The sequence below is a fragment of the Carcharhinus amblyrhynchos genome, chromosome 7, assembly GCF_965287045.1.
Source record: "Carcharhinus amblyrhynchos chromosome 7, sCarAmb.v2.hapA, whole genome shotgun sequence".
Classification (NCBI taxonomy): Eukaryota; Metazoa; Chordata; class Chondrichthyes; order Carcharhiniformes; family Carcharhinidae; genus Carcharhinus; species Carcharhinus amblyrhynchos.
Genome location: NC_137330.1, coordinates 104,032,359 through 104,053,929, shown reverse-complemented (window position 1 = coordinate 104,053,929; position 21,571 = coordinate 104,032,359). Strand labels below are relative to the sequence as shown.

At 41.5% G+C, this 21,571-nt stretch overlaps 1 protein-coding gene across 3 annotated transcripts; it reads left to right on the top strand.

The window, feature by feature from the left end:
• Positions 1-3,378: 3,378 nt before the first annotated feature.
• On the top strand, positions 3,379-21,321 carry cd164 (CD164 molecule, sialomucin). 3 transcript variants are annotated; one of them, XM_080192880.1, is made up of 7 exons: positions 3,379-3,557; positions 5,962-6,051; positions 14,695-14,772; positions 16,802-16,846; positions 17,020-17,085; positions 18,043-18,108; positions 18,790-21,321. In XM_080192880.1, exons 1-7 carry the CDS (start codon positions 3,482-3,484, stop codon positions 18,954-18,956), a joined length of 588 nt encoding a protein of 195 aa, XP_080049006.1. In that variant the 5' UTR covers positions 3,379-3,481; the 3' UTR covers positions 18,957-21,321. The 3 variants fall into 3 exon arrangements, with proteins under 3 accessions (XP_080049006.1, XP_080049008.1, XP_080049007.1); XM_080192882.1 differs by lacking the exon at positions 17,020-17,085; XM_080192881.1 differs by lacking the exon at positions 18,043-18,108.
• Positions 21,322-21,571: the final 250 nt, after the last annotated feature.

Genomic DNA, 21,571 nt, shown 5'->3' with positions numbered 1-21,571 from the left:
AGCTATGATCTTATTGAATGGCGGCGCAGGTTCGAGGGACCAGATGGCCTGCTCCTGCTCCTAGTTATGTTCTTTATGTTATTACCTGCAATCCCACATGCTTTAACTTTACATCGTAATCTGTTATGCAATACCTGGTCGGAAGCCTTCTGAAAGTCTAAATAAACCACATCCAATGGTTCTCCGCGGTCAACTCTACTAGTTACATCCAGAAAGAATTCCAATAGATTTGTCAAACATGATTTCCCCTCTGTAAATCCAACTGAAATAGTTGTGGAGTAGGAGAATGGAGCCACTGCACAGGAACCTCTGGCTCAAACTGAAAAGTCCCAGACTTTACAAAACAGTCGCAGAAAGGATTGGAGTTTGTCTCAAGAAAGTGGATAACCCTTAAAAATCTGATAAGTAACCAAAGGCTTTCTGGGAGAATCAGAGGTGAAAAGGGAAGTTGGGTTAAGGATTTTAGTCTAAAGTCTATGTGTTATTGTGCTTTTTGATAAGTGTAACTAATTCTCTGATACAGTGTTAAATAGGTGGTATTTTGGTTAGTTTTGATTTACATATGGTAAAGTTTGTCCTTATTTAAAAACATGACATCTTGTGGCATAATTTCTTTCAGTTGATCACAGGGTTTCTGATTGTTTTCTTTGAACATGACAGGTCTTTGCGGGCATCATAACATGAGGCAAATATTACTTTATTTAAGTTTGTTTTTTTTTGTTGTTGTCGTCTTTGCCTTGCACCACAACTGCAGGAAGTTAGATAAGAAAAAAATGTCACTTTTGACCAGGACATTACAGAATAAAACAGCTGATGCCACTATCCCATTGCAATAGATATACACGGCGAAAGAATCATTGAATGTATTCAAGGCAACGGGAAGCCATTCAGTGTATCATGCCTATGCTGGCCTTCTGAAGGAGCAATTCATTTAGTGCCACTCCCAAGGCATTTCCCTTGGGCCTGTAATTATTTCCTTTTGAGATAATGATCCTTTTAAAAGCCTCGACTGACCCTGCAGCCACCACACTCTCAAGCAGAGCCTGCCACACCTAAGCGCATATCGCAAGAAAACAATATTCCCCATGACACTGTTATTTCTTTTGTCAATTACCTTAAGCGCGTTGGAGAGAGTGCGGGAGAGGTTTACAAGCAAGATTCCAGAGATGAGAAACTTGAGTTATGAGGGTAGAATGGAGAGGTTGGAAGTGTTCTCCCTGAACAGAAGACGGCTCAGAGGACATTTGACAGCAATGTTCAAAATAATGAGGGGGCTGGACAGAGTTTTTAAGAGAGAAACAGCCCCCCCTTCTCACCTTAAAAAGATTGAGCACAGACTTAAAGTGATTTGCACAGTAAGCAAATGTGATGTGAAGAAAAAGCTTTTCACACAGCAGGTGGTTGAGGTTTGGAATGCACTGCCTGAAAATGTGGTGGAGACAGGTTCGATTGGGGCATTCAAGAGGCCATTTAGATAACTATTTGAATAGGGTACAGGGAAAAAGCAGGGGAATGGCACTAAGCTATAACGCTTAATTGGAGAGCCAGTGCATTCACGATGAGCCAAATGTTCTCCTTTTGTGCTGTAAAATTCTGTGATTCTATGCCCGATGGTTCTCAATGCTTCCATCAATGGGAATAATTCCTCTCCATCTACTCTGACCTGACTTTTTTCATGATTTTGAATACCCCTAATCAAATCTCCTCTCAGCTTTCTCTTCTCTTCAAGGACAGTCCCATCTTCTTCAATAACATAAAAGCAAAATACTGCAGATACTGGAAATTGGAAATAAAAATAGGAAATAGTCAGCAGGTCTGGCAGAACCTGTGGAAATAGAGCAGAGTTAACATTTTGAGTCACATGTGCCTTCTTTGAAACTGAAGCACTTCTTCATTCTTTCTACATAATTGGCATTCCTCATTCCTGAGAACATAAGAATGTAAGAACATAAGAAATAGGAGCAGGAGTAGGCCATCTAGCCCTTCAAGCCTGCCCCGCCATTCAGACAATTCTCTGAATCTTTCCTGCATAAAAAATAGCAAATTACCTTGACACAGACTAACAATAAAGTTCAAGTCATCCATTTTTTATGTCTGCGCAGTCCTAAACCAATTGCAAGTGCAGCTTCTTCCCTGTTGCCATCAGACTTTTGAATGGACCTACCTCATATTAAGTTGATCTTTCTCTACAGTCTAATGTCTTCCCCGTCTATGACTGTAACTCTATATTCTGCACTCTCTCCTTTCCTTCTCAATGTACTCTATGAACAGTATGCTTTGTCTGTATAGTGTGCAAGAAACAATATTTTTCACTGTATCCCAATACATGTGACAATAATATCAAAGGGCGGACTCTCTGAAAAACGAGGTTTCTTTTGTGTTGTCACTGAGCCTGGAGAATGGGTTGGGCCTCAGCCTATGAAGGAGGGTGGGCGTAATGCCAATGATGAGGAGAGGGACTGACTCAACACCTGTGAGGGGGAGCATGTGCCCTTATGCTAGAAGGAGCATGGGACTCAGATCACCCCAATGCTTATTTCTGGGGATGGGGGTGAGGGAAGGGAGCCTTTTAGTTAGGCCAGAGAGACCCAATTTCAAAATTGCTGGCTTTGACAGGGTCTATAGGCCTCACCCCTCCAGGGACTGTCTAATTCTCACCTTAAAGTGTGTTGTTCGATTGGGTGAGAAAGGCCAGCTGTGAGGCCAGCAAGCTGCAGTTTTCTCACGTGAGTCAATACATGGTATATTTTCGTCATGATTCCAGCCACAGAGATTTGCACCATTTAAAAATAGCCCTTCAGCCCATTGTATCTGTGCCAGCCGCCAAGAACCTCTCTATTTTAATCCCATTTTAACCCTTTGTCGTTCCTATCCAAATGAATCTTTTCACACTTCCCTGCATTAAATTCAATTTATCATTCATCAACTCTGGACACCAGCCTGTGTGGCACAGGCCATGCTGATACCAGCCTCTATAACACAGACCATGCAGATACCAGCCTGCGGCAGATGTTTCCAACGTGGAACCTTTCCCTGGATTAGGGGCGGTGCCGTTGCTCAGGAGCAGCTGCCGCTATCCAATAGACAGGCAGCAAGCGGCTCAGCCAATCCCGGGCAGGACCCAGGCGCGGCTCAACCAATCACTGGGCATGATGAAGCGGATTTCCCCCCCCCCCCCCGGTGAGGGTGGGAGGACCAATCAGGTAGCCGAACTCTGCTGAACCTCAGCCAGTCTGGCGGCAATAGCGGGCTGATTTCAACCAATCGCGGCGCAGTATCTGGTTCAGCCAATCGAGGCAGTATGGAGCTGGGTTCAGCCAATCAGCAGTCAGCATCCGGCTGGGTTCAGCCAATCCGGGCTCGGCTGCCCCTCCCCCCGGGCCGTCACGAGCGGCCGGGCGGTGTCGGTAGCGGCTCAGCGTCAGTCTCAGCCCCGGATCCGGATCTGCACTCGGAATCTCTGTCTCCCGCCGTCCTCACCATGCGCTGGCCGCTAGTGTGCGGTGCTCTCGGCGTCCTGCTGTGCTGGAGCGGGAGGCTGTTCGCGGTTTCGACAGGTGTGTTCACGCGGGGAGGGAGAGCGGGGCCCCGGGGTCGGGGTCAGGGTCAGCCGGTCGCGGGGCCCATCCTCTCCTTCCCCTCTGTCCTCACAGGCTTTAACTACCACAGCGGGCCTCGCCTCCCGGACCCGGCCTGCGGGAGGCCGCGGGAGACATTGGGTCCGGGGTCTCGGTTATGGCGCCGCGGTGAGCGGCTCCTGTCCCGTGGGGGGAGGGGAGGGGAGGTGGTGAGTCCCTCCCCCCCCGGGTACTCATTCCCGCCCTGAGTGTAAGATGGTGGCTCCCCCTCCCCGCGGCCTCTTGTTTCTCCTCCATCCTCAAAAGATGATGAATTAAAGTTCCAAAATCCTCCACTTCTCAGGTGGACAAAAGAGGAGATATCGTGTTTTTTCCAGGTCAAAATCCTGGGACTTCCTTGAAGCAACATCTGGACTGCAGGGTTTGAGGTGATGGCTCACCACCACCTTGTGGGCAATTAATATTGGGCAGTAAATACCGGTCATACCAGATTCGTATCCTGCGTATTGAATATGAATTAGACTTTCGTAGAATCCCTGTAGTGCAGAAGGAAGCCATTTGGTCCCTCGTGTCTGCACCGAGTACTGTCCCACCCAGGCCCTATTTCTCTAACGCCCCACTTATTTACCCTGCTAATCCTCCTGACACTAAGGGGCAGTTAGCATGAGTAATCAACCTAACCTTCATCTTTGGATTGTTGGAGGAAACTGGAGCACCTGGAAGAAACCCATGCAGACACGGGGAGAATGTGCAAACTGCACATAGACAGTGACCTGAGGTTGGAATTGAACCCAGGTCCCTGGTGCTGTGAGGCAGCAGTGCTAACCACTGTGCCTTATGTTAGGGAGTGGTCATTGGGTGATAGCCAGGATTTAAAATACTGCAGATTCTAGATGGAGTGACCATACTGAAAGACCCTTTTCTAAATCAGTATTATAATTAACATTTGAGTTGAACTTATTTGTGCTATTAGTTCTGAGTTCAGTTTGTTTAAATGCATGGATTTTAATATGTAATTTTTAAGTTAGTGGTGGTGATCTAAGCTTTACCATTCTTTAAGTTTTCTGTTTAAGTAACTATTATTGACCTTGTTTACATCTCCACACTCTACCTGCCTATTTGTGGCCCATTCAACTGAAAGGTGGTTAGGTGATTTTTTTTTAAATATGGAGTGCCTTTTTCTGTTCTGGGAATCATCTATAGGCTTCCTGGCCAATCTCAGCAGGGGATGGAGGAGTATCAAATACTCATGTCTGATTATCTGTTGTAAAGTGTACTGTAATAATATGCTGAATAGTTCTAAACCCATATAGAGTGCTTATTTCAGCAGAGGTTTACTTTGTGTACTGGGGTGGAGTCCTGTTGCTCAGGAAACAGCTTGCTTACATTGCTTTTAAGAGTTGGCACAGTTTCAGTGCTGAAGGTAGAACTGTCATCGTGCTTAAATAAGCAACATTCTACCAGTCAACATCTGCAGTGGAAATTCTCTGGCTCCCCATCCCATCCCATGGAATAATATCAAGGGTATGAGCAGTATTTCTGTTAAATTAGATGCAGAAGTTCAAAGGAAAGCGTGCACATTTTCTGGGGCACAGATAAAAGACGATAGATGCCACAACTGCTTGATATCATTGAGTTAGTAACAAGAAAGAAGGCTTCTTCCTAATATTTTTGTGAAGAAATAAACCCATCTGTCTGTGGCAGGCGATTCCAGGCTTTTTGTCACAATGGGCTGCAAAGTGTGTAATGCAATACCTTGGAAGCCACATAACCTTTCTGTTGTTTGTGCCTCAAGTTTTGCATACCAGCAGATCCTGATGTTCTGATTTAGGATTCATTCATCACAAAGGTAACAATTTCAAAGCAGCCCTTTTCAAACCCCTGGACAAACAAGCAGACTGAGTTTCCCAAACAGTGATCTTGATTCCTGGGGAACTTGTGTACCAAAGGCACCATGTTATCTAATCATATTAGAGTGCTATAAAATGTGTAGTTACCATTTAAATTTAAGCTTTTTTATAAGTTTCCTATGCCAGGATAGTCTCCTGACTTGAGCAAATTTTGGCACTGGGTAGGTAAACTTACAGTACTCTCTTATTTCACATTTGACTTGTATCTTGGCAGCAATGCTCATACTGCACACCACCTTCTGAGGAGCAGAGATTCTTTTAGCATCTTGGAGGTTCCAGTACCAATTGAAGTATTTTTTCCTCTGTTTAAAATACTTTGAACATAACTTCACATTTTATTTCCAATATTGATGATGTTGACTTAGTGTTCAGTGCTGAAGTAATATAGTTGATGGCTTTCCATAATTTTTATTCATTCAACTTTAGCAACCATTGTGTACAACGTTTGACTCTGTTTATTGTACTACTTCTAGAGAAGTGCAGCGATTTTCACGATTGTGCTAATTGCATTTCTGTGAACCACACGAATGTCAACCTGACCTGCGCCTGGATGGTCTGTACAGGTAAACAATTTTACTATGTCCTATTATAGTTGAAGAACCCTTTTCGAAGTTAGGAGAGTTCTTTCTAGTTTTGCGTTTTGATAACTAGATCCCATCTGGAGTCCCTTTTATTTTGCTTTATATAAATTGCGCTCCAAATTTAAGCTGCTAAAATGAGATGACAGTTGAGACTTTTTTAAATCCTAAAGTATTCTGGAGTACAACTGCTACAGTAATTGGATAATTTCTGACCAGATGCATTTGAGGCAGACTGGACACTATTAAATTTTAAGAAACAATTTGCAATGCATTTCTGTATCAGACTGTTCAAATTTGGAGAATCTCAAAGGCTGCAGTCTGGAGATGTGGTTAAGGGTGTTCTCCATGGAGATAGAAATGGAGTTGACGTTTCAGATCATGTGACCCATTGTCAGAACCCTGAGAGGTTGATGTGAAACATTGACTCACTCTCCATAGGTGCTGCATGACCTGTTGAGGATTTCCTATATTTCCATTTCAGATTTCCAGCCTCTGTTTTCTGTAGTATATCAAGATTCATTCAGATGCTATGAAGATGAATAAGAAGATATAGAACAAAGGGTAGTGAAATAAAATTGGAGTAAAAAGCTCTTGTGTTTAAAGGAGAACTAATATGGAGTTGGTACAAGCACAATAGACTGGCTTCCTTCAATCCTAGAATTCCTATAAAGGTAATGCTAAGAATATGGGTGAAAAGAAAATGTGAAAGATATTGGGAACTATTTATTTTCCAAATGTTTAATTATTTGATTATAATAGAATGCAGAACAAACATTTAAAAGTATCGACAGTTACAGTAGAATACTTCGGAAATGTTAGAGTGAATGCTAAGGATGAAATTTGATGGGTCCGTTGATCTTTGTTTAAATTTGACTCTCTTGTTGCTGATAGGGGTCTAAATTCTTTGGGTCCCTCATTTTTGTATACTTTACAATCTTGGTGCTGGTCTTTTGTCTTGTTTGCATTGTCAATGTCTATATGTTCAGTGATGCTGCATTCTTTGACTATCAGATGGATAAAGTTAGATTAAATTTCAGAATTGAGGGGGCGAGGTAGCTTGAGTGTTGTTCTGTGTTAGCAGTGGAATAATAGTGTTACTTGATCTAACACTTGTGTTTAACAAATGTACCTTCTGAGAGTGAGCAACACCACAAGTTCTGCTGGTGGGTAATTGTTTGAAATAAGGATTCTCTTAAAGTTTATTTTATCATTGGCAATAAAACATACCACTTGAGTAGAATTGCATTGAATTCAAAAAGTCCATTTAGTTAGTGTTTGGTGATTATACAGATTTAAAAATAGGTACAAGAGAGATTCATTTAATTGCAACCATAATTTCATAAGATGCCTTAATTTTAGTGTTGTAAGTATTACTTATAAAAAGAACTACTCATCAGTTTTGTTTTAATAGATATTGCTCCAAACCTTGGCAGCTAGCCTGTTGTCTGGATATTTTTTGCTCTGTTTTACTTTGGCAGCACAGTTACTGGAACACCTTGAAAGGACAAAGTAGTGAATTTTGGAGATTTAGTAATTTCAGGGAATGTAATGTAAATCAGTTCTTCAGTATGGTGACCTGAATAAGTGGTGTTTCTGGTCTTCCAGTGTATTCTGGTCTTCCAGGGTATTCTAACCAAAGACATTTCAAACATGATTGCTACCTAGTCTTTTCTATCAGGAAGAGGAGATAGAAACTGTAAATTAAAATGAGATCTTGCAATAATTTAGTGATGTTTGTTTGTGTATCTAATGTTACCAAGCTCATTGCATGCAGTTCCTGTTAAAATGCTTTGTGACTATCCCATTTCTTTTTGTCAGAAATGTTCTCCTCTTGAGTTTATTCACGAGTTTATCCTCGCTAAATATATTTAAGACGCAGGTTGATAGGTTTTTGATAGGCAAGGGGATTAAGGGTTACGGGGAGAGGGCGGGAATGTGGAATTGAGACACGACAGATCAGCCATGATCTTATTGAATGGCGGGGCAGGCTCGAGGGGCTAGATGGCCTACTTCTGCTCCTATGTTTTATGTTCTTATGTTTATTCAAGATTTGAATACTTTCTGGGAAACACTTTTCCAGTAATCTTTGCGCTTCTGGGTGAGATGCAAGCCAAAGCTGCTTTACCTACCAACATCCAACTAACTTGTGCATTTAATAAGCAAAATCCCACAATATTCTGCACCAGCAACTACATTAGAACAAATAAAACAGTTCTGAGTAATTTAGCTTAAAATGATCACGGCACAAACAGGTGTGCTGAGCTCTGTATGCATGCTAACAGCATTAAATGAGCAAAAAAGGTGAAAAGTATGATTCTATCTCTGTGGCTCAAGGGAATATTGACTTAAAGTAAATTCAGGGCTAACATAAAGGCTCCTAATTGCTGACTCCCCAGTATTGGATTTGTCTGGGTATCCCAAAGATGCTGTGGAGAATCCCCCTCAGAAGTTCCCAGGTAAGGCTTTACACTGCAATTGTCCAGAAGCGCTGACTTACCCTGCACAATTTGCATCCTACAAAGTTATTTAAATAGCTAACTTTAGTTCTGCCAATTTTGCTCAGAGTAAGAGAAATAAAACCACTTCTAACTTAGGCATAACTTTGGGCCGTTTAAACCTACCTGCTTTTCCACAGCCCGTGCAGTAAAACAGAGGCTACGGCTTCCGAGTTTGCTGCTGTTCTGCTGCTGTTCCACTGCTGTGGCCTTCGTGGACTCTTCCACTGCAGGTTCCAAGCAGCTCCAGCCAGCAGAGATTTGAATAAAGTTTCCCAGAACAGCTGGGCAAGCTTTAAACTCTTGTAATTCCAGTGGGACAGGTCTTACGCTGCTGGGTGGAAGTTGTAGTCTAATATTCACTCTTCCAGCTCCTTCCCTGTAATTATTCTTCACTATTCCTATTCTATGTCCTTTTGTAATATTCAAACATCTAGAAGGTGGAGTTGATCTGAGCTATAGAGCAGCTCAACATGTTCCTCTGGGAATTCGCTCGCCTAGCAGCCTGCTGAATTTGCAAGTTCAGATATTAACAGCCACACCTTCATTATTATATTTTCAGTTTTTGTATTCCTCAGGTAGTTTTCCTCATTAACATATTGGGTCTTTGATCAATTGCCTTTTATTGGTGGTAGCTGTACCCTGTTTTTATTAGTTTATGCATGATACACAAAGTGTGTCTGATAACATTGATTCAAACTACATCTTTTTTGATAAGGTGCAGGTCCTGTAAACCTGTGGTGGAAAGGAAAGGAGCTAGGCAAAATCAAGTAGTCATCAAATCAGATTATAGGAATCTTGTTAACTGAAGAGGTGACTGTTTCATTGTTTAGATTAACAATGACCTTAAAGCAAGTGCATTGTCACCACTTACTCAGATCTGTAGGCAAAGCACAAGCTTCATAATCTCGTTGAAAGTTGGGTAAGAAAGATTTGATTTGGATGTTCTCTTGTGATACGTGAAAGTAATGAACCCGACTTCTATAGTTTCTCTGGAATGCACTGCCTTTGCAACATTGGGCAACCATTTTGGAGAATTTTCAACTTTTTTTCAGAGCTTAAGTACAACTACATCCAGCCTGTAGTTAAAATTTTTAGTTCTAGATTGAGTAATTTTTTAGAAATTGTGAAGTATAATAAACATTTTGATTTATTATTGTCACATGTATTAGTATGTAGTGAAAAGTATTGTTTGTGTACTATATGGGCAAAACATACTGTTCGTAGAGAAGGAAATGAGAATGCAGAATGTAGTGTTACAGTCATAACTAGGGTGTAGAGAAAGATCAACTTAATGTAAAGTAAGTCCATTCAAAAGCCTAACAGCAGCAGGGAAGAAGCTGTTCTCGAGTCAGTTGGTACGTGACCTCAGACTTTTGTATCTTTTTCCCGCCAGAAGAAGGTGAAAGGTCTGGGGTATGTAGGGTCCTTAGTTGTGTTGGTTACTTTGACGAGGCAGTGGGATGTGTAGCCAGAGTCAGTGGACATATACAGCATGGGACCATGGTGATGTGGGCATTGGGATTGATTATGGATTACTTGAACCAACACCAGGTTAAAGTCCAACAGGGAGTCACAAGCTTTGAGCGCTGCTCCTCCTTCAGGTAAGTTACCACTCAATCTTGTGATTCCAAATAAATCTGTTGGACTTTAACCTGGTATTGTGAGACTTCTTAGTGTGCTCATCCCAGTCCAGTGATGGCATTGCCACATCTTGAACAGAACTAACACACATAAGGTAGACCTGCACCTTTTGTGTGCTATAAGTCATGATTTTAAAATAAGCATGAGAAGTAACACCAGAGTACCTCTTGTCATATCCTTTAAAATATGATCAGATGGAAATTAATTGTATGTAATTTAAATTTATGGGGAAATCCTGATCTACTTTCGAGTAGCTGTCTGCGATGGTGAGCATCCAGAGTACTTTACCATTATCATGAAGTCTCATCTTTAGGTGTGCCAATATAACTTGCAATTTTTCAAAAGGTTGCCCCCTCTGAATTGTGATTGCTCCATTCTGCTTATCGCAAAGTGTTCTGCAGCCTGTTTGAACAACCTGCATAGGCTGTTGATCTGCATTCCAGCAACTTATTAAAATGCCAATGCCACATCACTTGACAGATGACTTGCTGGCTATTTTACGTAAAACACATCTTGTTTGCTTATTTTGGCCACGTTGTCTCCTCTGCATCTCCTTTGATCACAACGTTCAGAGGATTAGGGCTAATGGAATAAAAGCAAAATGCTGCGAATACTGGAATCTGAAACAAAAACAGAAAATGCTGGAAACTCAAAAGATCTGGCAGCATCTGTGGAGAGAGAAAATAGCGTTAATGTTTTGAGTCTGTATGACTTAGCTAAAAAGAGGGAGAAATGTGATGGATTAAGTATTGAGGACTAGGTCAATGATTAGTGGGGAATAGAGATGACAACAAAGATGTGTTGGTCACAGGGTAGAGGAAGTATTAATGGCAGTGTGAGGATTGTAGAAGATTAGTAGATGCACAATTGGTAAAATATCAGAATTTTTTAATGGCAGAGTAAAAGGTCAGTGCTCAGGTAGCTGGGGGTGAGGAGTTTGCATTATGTTGGGTCAAAATTTGTTTTGTATACTTTTTAAGGTTCAAGATGGGGAAGAAAAGTCAGTCAAAAGTTGTTGCATTCCGAGTCATGAGAACTGTAACATGACTAATCTGAGGATGAGATGTTGCTTCTGCAGTTTTAGCATCTTGCTCTCATGCCCACACGTTTATCCTTGGCCTTCCTGCAGTGATCCAGTGAAGCCCAAGTTGAGAAAGAAAGTGACAGGGAAGTTCGGGTCATGCTTGGAGGCTGAGTGAGAAGTTTTCCGCAGAGTAGCCACCCAGTTTGCATTTATTCATCCCAATGTAGAGGAGCAACACATTGGGAGCAGCCGATACGGTGAACCAAATTGAAGGAGATGAGTGAAACACTGTTTCACCTGAAAGGGCCATTTGGGGGTCTTCACTGGGAGGAGATAAGTGTTGCACTTTGTGATTGCGAGGGAAGGTGCTATGGAAAGGGGATGAGGATGGGGGTGACCAGGGTGTCACAGGAGAAGTGGTCCCTGCAGAATGCTAACGGGGAGGGGACAGGGGAGGAGAAAGGTGTTTGGTGGTGACATGCTGAAAATGGTGGAGGATGATCCTTTGAATGCAGAGGCTGGTGGGATGGGAAGTGCGGACATACCTGTCATCTTTCTGGGAGGGAAAGAAGGGTGTGAGGGCAGAGGTTGGGAAATGGATCGAACCAGGTTTAGTGTCCTGTCAATCACTGGAGGGGGATCCTTGGTTAAAGAAAAAGGCAGACATGTCAGAAGCACTTCTTTGAATTTGGTGTCATCAGAACAGATGCAACAAAGGTGCAGAAAGGGCGTTAGCAACTTTAGTTTGGGGGGTTTGTATTGAATACTGGTGATCAGTCTATCACTGAAAATGGAGAGTGGGGTCAAGGAAGGGAAGTGTCAGAGATGGACCATGTGAAGGTAAGAGGATGAAAATTGGAAGCAAAATTGATGTTTTTCCAGGTCTAGCCAAGAACATGAAGCAGCACTGATACTGTAATTGTAATGGTGAAAGAGTTGTGGGAGTAGGCCCAAGTAAGACTGGAACAAGAAATGTTCCACATAACTCACCAAAAGATGGGCAAAACTGGAACCTCTGGTGGTTCCCATGTGCTTTATATGCTCTGTCTGAGGCCAGAACTCTCCATTCACCTGACGGAGAGGGAATCCCCTCGAAAGCTTGAGTTTAAGAACATAAGAAATAGGAGCAGGAGTAGGCCACCTGGCCCTTCGAGCCTGCCCCGCCATTCAATAAGATCATGGCTGATCTGTCGTGGCTCAGTTCCACTTTCCCGCCCTCTCCCCATAACCCTTAATCCCCTCTCTTATCAAAAACCCATCAACCCGCTTCTTAAAAATATTTAGCGAGGCAGCCTCCACCACTTCAACGGGCAGAGAATTCCAGAGATTCACCACCCTTTGAGTGAAGAAGTTCCTCCTCAACTCCGTTCTAAACCGCCCCCCCTTTATCTTGAGGCTGTGCCCCCTAGTCCTACTGTCTTTTTTGAGCGGGAAGAGTCTCTCCACCTCTATCCTATCCATCCCATTCATCATCTTATACGTCTCAATGAGATCTCCCCTCATTCTTCTAAACTCTAACGAGTACAAGCCTAGTTTATTCAGCCTCTCCTCATAGCTCAACCCCCTCAACTCCGGTATCAGCCTAGTAAACCTCCTCTGCACTCCCTCCAAGGCCAAAATATCCTTGCGCAGGTGCGGCGCCCAAAACTGCACACAGTACTCCAGCTGCGGCCTCACCAATGCCCTATACAGCTGCAGCAAGACCTCCCTACTTTTATATTCAATCCCCCTCGCTATGAAGGCCAGCATCCCATTCGCCTTCCTGACCACCTGCTGCACCTGCAGGCTGGGTTTTTGCGACTCATGCACAAGGACCCCGAGGTCCCTCTGCACCGTCGCCTGCTGCAGTTTTTCGCCACGTAAGTAATAGTTCTTCCTACCAAAGTGGACCACCTCACACTTGCCAACATTAAATTCCATTTGCCATTTCCTGGCCCATTCGCCCAGCCTATCTAGATTAGACTATCAAATTAGACTATCAAATAAATCGGTTGGACTAAAACCTGGTGTTGTCAGACTTTTTACTGTGTTCCCATGGTCCACCAGAAAGTGAGACCAGTTATAGGAGATATTGAGTGACAAATTCAACCAGGTGGAGAAAGTTTGCGCTTCTGTTGAAGGAATAAGCGGAGAGCCATCAGAATATCCTTGAGGGGAATAAAAGTAGAGAAGGATTGGACATCCATAGTGAAAAAGAGGCAATTAGGCAGGGAAATGAAAATGCTGATATAATGCAGGGCATCAGGAATCATGAATGTGGGTGGAGGAGTCTGGACAAGGGAGAAAAAATGGAGTCAAGATGGGAAGAAATGGATGGTTTGGTGGCACAGTGGTTACACTTCTGCCTCTTGATACCAAGGTCCCAGGTTCAATTGGGTGGCTTGGGAAAGAACAGTAAGATGTCATTTTGGCAAGAATGGAAATGGACAAGAGTAGAGCTATCACAATGGATACATCCTTTTAGAGGAAGGAAATCCCAAGTTGCCTTAAAGGTTTTGGTTTATTTGAGACAACAGCAAAATGTGTAATCATAGAATCCTACAGTGCAGAAAGAGGCCCTTTGGCCCATCGAGACCGGCTATTTCTGGTTCATAATGCTGACCTTAGGGAGATTGTTGTTCTTTGGAAACTGGTTCTGCATTTTGCTTGCTGTCATAAAACTTCAGTTGCTAAAGTTGAAACTTAAGCTAATTATCTGGTTGCTCCAATTTAATCTTCTATTGCAATGATTCTCTTGCTGGTGTGAACAATAGTTTCTCTCTTTTACCTTCCAACTGAATCAGACTGATTATTTGTAAGATCCGGAAGAAGCTTTGGAGAGCTGCTGCAATGCGTTTTGCAGCTATAGTGCTGTGGTGATGGACAGTTAATATTAAGATATGAATAGGGTCACTTTAGAACCATTCAGCTCTAGGCCTCATTAGTGTCTTGGCTTAATCGTGCACAAAAGAGCTGAATTCTAATGTGAGTGTGCAACCGCCTGAGAACCCCACACTGGTTGAAGTCATACCTAGCACAAAAGACAGCTGTGTTGTTGCAGGCCATTCACCTCAGCCCCAGGATATCGCTGTTGTAGCTGTTAAGGGCAGTGCCCCAAGTCCCATCACCTTTAAGCTGCATCATTAGGGTGTCACCACTGACTAAAAACTTAACTGAACCATTCACAAATGGTGGCAACAACTCCAAAAGCCTTCCCCTCACCAACCAGACACAGGATGAATGTGATGGAGAAACTGAACGCCATTCTCCTTGATTAGTGCCTATTCATATCTTAATATTAACTCTCCATCACCACTGTACTATAGCTGCAAAACGCATTGCAGCAGCTCTCCAAAGCTTCGTCTGGATCTTACAAACCTGCAACTTTATTGGTAAGGTCAAGGAAAGCACGTGAATTGAACCTGTGCTTAAACAGCTGATTCTGTAGATAGTTGTAACTGATCTCCCTTAATGGTGTTCCAGGTGAGGGTGGAGGATGTTTCAACGCAACAGAGAACCCAAAAGCAAATTGCACATTTTGGAATGAGACGGTTTGTGAAGGTGAGAGAGACATTCAATTCAGTACATTTATAATGAAATGCAAGACTTTCTAATGGCTGTGCAGTTTGAGGCAATTTTGGTTACTGTTTTTCTACAGAATGATAATGCTGGTTTGATTTCTCTTGCTCCCAATTTGCTAATTGTTTTACCTTTTCTAAAATGAAAAAATAGATTTATAGAAGTACAAAGTAAAATTGAAAACAGTGTGAGCTGACACAACATTAAAATTAAAGGCAAAACTTCTTTGTACAATAAAGCCTTAAACCTTTGGCCTCTAGTCCATGTATGTTTAGCTAATCCAAAAGTGTTTTCCTTATGTCTATAATCCTGTACAAAAGCTCTTTGTATGCATTTCCCATCTGGAAAACTTAGCTGATTCCTGAAAATGGGTAAACTTTATTCGGTGATTTAAATCCAGTAACCCAATTCTAGTTGAGTATTATAACCAATATTTTCTTGCTTTGCTGTGTGATTTCTTTTTTAAAAATTAACTGGGCCCAGAATGAGCTATTTGACTTTGGCATGCAAGTTGGTCACTGTCACATCTGTACACAATAGCAGCATGCAGCTCTGGGATACAAGTATCTGGGTATTTTGCTTGAAGGGCAGGTATTTTTTCATGCAGTCATGTATGCATGTCACTTTGACAACGTGGGCATTGCTACCAGACACTAGAAATTTCTTGCACTGAGCATTTGTGCAAAGTGCAAATAAAGTTAAAAGCTCACTTACTAGTTTCACAAGTAAGCTCACTGAAAATCCCTTGGTCACCACACTCCAATGTCAGTGCAGGTACACGGAGAGAGAATTTAGCATGGGCAATGCACCTAATCAGCATGTCTTTTGGATTGTAGTAGTATGATTGCTGTGCGAATTAGTTAATAAAACTGGTTACCTCCAGTGAGTTTTTAAATTTTTTAATGCAAAATGTTAAATTGAGTAATTGTGTAATCTCCCTACTCAGCCATTCAATTGCCAATTAGTTGTAATGGAATTTGAACTTTTTAGTTTTGATCCAATGCTAATGCAATAGGGTAGAATTGGGACTCAAGGCTGTTCTCTAAGGCACTGTGGTTGAAGAAAAAACTATATAAATACATTTTCAATAAAAGATGGCAACTGAAATGCTCCCAAGTTGTAGAATTACTGATGCAGGAGATCTGGGTGACACGGTGGTACTGTTTTAACACTGCTGCTTCACAGTGCCAGGGACCTGGGTTTGATTCTGGCCTTGGGTGTCTGTGTGGAGTTTCCACATTCTCCCAGTGTCTGGGTTTCCTCCCACAGTCCAGAAATGAGAAGGCTGGGTGGATTGCCCATGTGTAATTGTCACAAGATATGTAGATAAACGAAGATTAGGCATGTCAATTGTATGGGGTTGCAGAGATAATGTGTGGGAGGTAGACTTGCACTGCAGAGATTCTATGGAGATATCCTAACCCACTGAGGTTCCTCCTCTTTTCACCTCTGTAGGAGGGAGTGCTGCATATTTTTGAGTGCTTATCTTCTGCACTTTCTCTGTAGAATGCATTTCCATTTTCTTTCCCCAATTACCTATGTTGAATTACATTTGTGACATGTCTTTCCACTTTCCCATTCTAATAATGATCAATGTATTTTCCTGCATCCTCTGAAAGTTTGCTTCATTACCAAATAAGATTAATTTTCTCCTACATTGTCCTTCCTTCACCCTTTTACCATCCGACTTGCTTTCTTTTTGTCACTTATTCTTGAGATTAAAAAGTAAGCAACATTTAAAAATTCATAATCACATTTTGGACATTTTTGGAATTTGCTAGATAAAGGTACAAGTCTGTTTAACCCCCATCTTGTCAATTCAGTGGAAAAAGGCTGATGCAAGTTGCCTTCAGAGTGGCAAATGGTTTTTTTTTTAAAACCCTTAAATCTGGGCTGCTGTAGCTTTATATTCTATGTAAACATGACTTCCACATTATATGATCTGTTGACTTACCTGGTACAAGTTATAGTTGCTATTTTAAATAACTGTCTTGCTGTTCTTGTTCTTCAGCCTCTGGAACTACAACTATACCTTTGACTCCTAACTCCACTTCAGGTAATGAGAACTGTATGAGTTTGTGTGTATCTGATCCAACATCGGTCTGAAGATACTGTAGCTTTTAAATTCTGTATAGCCATCTTGTGCAGTATGATATCTGTTGCAATCTTAACTGGTACAAATTGTAACAGCTGCTTGTAAATATTTTGCTTACTGTTTTTGTCCTTCAGTCACTACACACACAACTGTAACTTCAACTCCTGCTTCATCTACCAATTCTTCAAACTTTACTTCAGGTAATGGGAGAATCTGGTGGGTTAACTGTGATCCTTGTTTCTATAGAGGTGTTCATACGGGTGATCTTTTTTTGTGGGAACTGCTAGCCTTGTTGGAACCTGTAATAAAAACCCATGCTGAAAACACTCAGCTCTGGCACCATCTTTAGAGAGGGAAACAGTGATTCTATTAGAGCGGATGCTACCAGATCTGAGCATTTTCCAGCATTGTTTTTATTTGATTTCTCACATCTGCATTAATTTCTTTTGACAGACCTGTATTCTGGGCCTGGGATCCTTCTCTGATTATATAATGCTGGACAATTACCTGGCTGGAGAGAACAGGCATATCATGTTAACCAAATCCAAGCCATCTATATGAATATCCGAAATAGTTTAACCTTACAACATAAATCATGATGCACACCTATCTGGTGGTAATTAGACTAAATCAGTGGAATGAAAAAAACAATTGGGCATCTATAAGAAGTGGTAATGTCTCTCCTCAGAAATTTCTAGCAGAAGTAGTACCACTGGCAGCAAAATCTGGTATTCATATTGGTGTAATTGAAAAATCCCATCCCCTTTTGAAATGCTGTACATACTTTGTATTTTCTAGTTAGTGGGTGAAGAGCCAGGGAGTGGAGAATAGCTTGTTCAACGAGTTAATATATTGGTCAGTTAGTTCCTCCTGTGTTTGGTATTAAAATGCTAGGCATTGATAATAGGTTCAAGTTGCTTTGTTTGAGTTCCGGATGTTACCCAATACAGGCTCCCACCTTCCCCCACCCCGACACAAAGGTTGCTATGTGTAACTTTTACTGCTCCAATACACAGCCATAAGAAGAAAACTGGCCAGCTGTTAATATCCAGTCTCTCTATGACCGATTTCAAAATTTTAATCTATTGACCATAAAATGGTGTATATTTATCATGTTTATTCCATTAACCACCTTCTGTTATGACTTGCCTGCACAGCTACTTTCACTCCGGTTAGCACTGTGGTTACTCTGACACCCAATACCAGCAGCCTTACTACAGCAGGTAAATGTGAAAGCATATTGTATGTTCTAAATTAAATTTTCTTGGAGGTAAAGGAATATTTCCAGTAAATGTTCCTGTATATTTGTACTGGAGCAATTAATACAACAGGAACTCAAAGATAATCTAAGGATTATTGCATATAGGAACCAGGGGTGAGGGGCCATTTGATTCCTCAAGCCAGCTCCATTATTCAATAAGATCATGGCTGATGCACGCTCCTCTCGTTGTTGTTCTCTCCTCCACCCTCAAACCCTTGATTCCCTTGCCCAACAGAAACAGGCCTACCTCTGCCTTAAGTAAATTCAAATACCTAGCCCTGGCCAAGTTTCTGGGGAAGAAAATTCCATGCCACAGCAGCCCTTTGAAAGGAGGGCTTCTGCTTCTGTCTGAAAAGGGAGACCTGTGAAGCTGTCATTCTCATTGATTCCCTATATGTTTTTAGTGCTGTGGTGGAATCTTTTGCATGTGCTCTGTTACTTGTTCTCCAAGGAACCTATTGGCTGCTTGCGTTTCTTTGGTTGATGGGATACTTGGCCACTTGTGGGTCCTGTTCTCTTGGACCATCTAAAGGAGAGTGCATAATGACCATGCTCGGAATAAACCTGTGCTTAATTTTGCGTTTAGTTCTACAAGTATGCAGAATTTGTTTTAATCCTGATGCGTATGTTCCATTTTCGACAGGTACAAGTAATGGGACAACTCCTACGCTATTGCCACCACATAAGAAATCTACTTTTGATGCAGCAAGTTTCATTGGAGGGATTGTACTTGTACTTGGATTACAAGCTGTAATCTTTTTCGCTGTGAAGTTCTGCAAAACTAAGGATAGGAACTACCACACACTCTAAGCACCTCACTATTGGACCACAATGACTTGCATTGTTGGTTCACTATGTTAAGTTTCAGGAGATAACACACCACTCTTTAGAATAGCCATATCTTAATGGTAAATACGGTATAACTTTTTTAAATTTGGTTTTGACTTGCCATCATTTGTTCAACAGGCCTGTAACATTTAATTGATCCAGACTTAATTTAGTACTGGGCATGTGGATTTATTTGGGGGAGGGAAAACAGCCATGCCTTAAATAAATGTGGCCTTATTCCTGCTAATGTTTTGTCCTTGGAACAGGGGCATCCTTCAAACAAACTAGAGTTCTGTATTCACAAAAGTATTTTCTCTTTAGACTTTTCAGTGTTAAAAAGGTTGATTTTGTAATCTAGAGCTGCCAACTAGGCTGAGAGCTGTAGTACAGTATGTAAATGATTTTGTGAATGTCCCAAGCTGAATTTGTTTATTGGATTATTTGCACTAGATCCTGACGTTGGCCATTTTTAGTTTACATTCTCCAGAGTTACGCACTCCACTTTCGGTACAGTGTATGAGTGTGGTTGTATGCCATGCACGAATGGGGTGTAAATTAGAAAGCATGTTATCCACTTTTATTTGAAATTCACTATTGGTGATTTGGATGTTTCATTTGGTTCCACTATTCTCCCTGGCCATTGGCTCTTGTGAAATACTGCATGCTGTGGTACTTTGAAGATTTCTGCTGTTGCGATATCTACATTCTATTGGTTTGTGTAAGTGGAAGAAAAGGACAAATTATACGCAGGAGAATTTTATTTTGAGCAGTTGTCACTAAAGTTGGTAGCTCTTGCAATGACCTTAATGTGAAGAATTTAACATCTTAGCTTGAAGTAGTTCTGTTGATGTGTGAAGATTGGAAGACAATCATTTCAGACTAAATTTCTAAATTTTAATGTGTGGTACGACATTGCTGTTTAATTCTGGGGTTGGTTGATTTGCTTTGATACCTTTTGATCAGTTTGCGTACAGTAACTTCACTAATTACTTTGGGGTTGGTGTGGTGTGCTCTTGCACACTTTGGACATGTAAACAATTAAAATGTGAATGGTAACCAGGAAAGTTACTGCACTGGAAGAAGTGGGGGCAGGGAGGTGGGGTGATGGAGACAGGGGAGAAGGAGTGGTGCAAAAAACTGTTGACCTGATGCAGGTGATATGAAAATGGACAAATGGATTACCCACATATTTCATGTGGGGACTAGTGAGTTTTTGTTTTGAAATTCAAAATATATTCTGGTATAACTGTCTCTCCCCACTTCTCCCTCATCCTTTGTGTACACAAACTGTAGTTTCACTTGCAAAGCAGCATCAAAAGCTGAAAATCATGCCCTAGCCCTGTCACTTTGAAACCAGTGCACAGTAACTGGTTCCCAGAATCAAGGATGAGCAATCTGAAGTACTGAGAATACCACAAATCTAACCCCACCCTCCCCTTAATGATAACTACTTAGAAACATGCAGCAAATGTCATTTCTATGTAGTAGGAGTGCTGCTCAATTGGCCACCAATATTTGGGTAACCAGAGTACGTTCTGAATGCTTCAGATAAGCAATGCTAGTTAAATTGTACATCTTAAAAATGGCAGTTTGTTTCTGACTTGTAGAATATTAAAATCTGCTTAAAAAACAAACTGATCTTGTAATATTCAAGCAAATGCCTTCAAGTGCTCTACCTTGTTTATAATGCATTATCTTTGTCTCATTCCTGCATTTGTTTTGTTGGTCATCTGAAACCAAAGGGACTGTCTGTCAATTTGTTCTTTTGTGCAGCTATGCACACCTTTGCATTAAATTGGCAAAGCTTTAGTTAAACTGCAGTGTCTTATGATGTTAGGCAACTCACTTGGATATAACAAAAGACTAAACTGCATTCAGCTGCGAGGGGCCTTGTTGGTGATCCATGTTGTTCAGCTGCTTTAATTGATTGCACTGAATTGTTCATTGCACCCACACAGTACTTTGTAGTCGTAGCTGCACATTCTATTTCTGTCCTCTAGTTTCAGGTGCTCAGGATTTGCACTACATCTCAGCTGTGCAATGGAGAATTGAATTCAGGTTAAAGTGCCTTAAGGATACCTTGCAAGCCATTGACTTGAAGTATGGCCAAAAATCTAATTGGAGGGCAGGGGGGATATGAGAAAGAGGATGTTAATTTTGTTTTGAAGTGCTTTGTTCAGAACTCTGCTGCCTTCACTTGCCAAAGTGTGATGTAATGTGTAAAAGCTGAAGCTTTTTTGGATGCCTGCTTTACCTGTAACATTGTGAAGTGTTTTTACACCCCACAATATTTCATTGAGAACAGAATGTGTAACCATACCAACCAATAAATTTCATGTTTTACTTGTTTGTGTTTCTGGAGTTGCTTATTTAACAATTGTCAAGCTTAGTCACTCACAAAAGAGTAACTGGCTCAATTGGTAAATGCAGTGTACAATGACCTGCATAGCAAGATTGCAATTCTATTGACTTTAGCTGAAAATGCTGGGATTAAGTATCCTGTGTTTCTGGTCAGATGCAGCAGAGTGAATTAACTTTGCTTTTAATACAAATGCATGTATGGGTGTAATAGTTCTGTAATATGCTAACACTCCTGT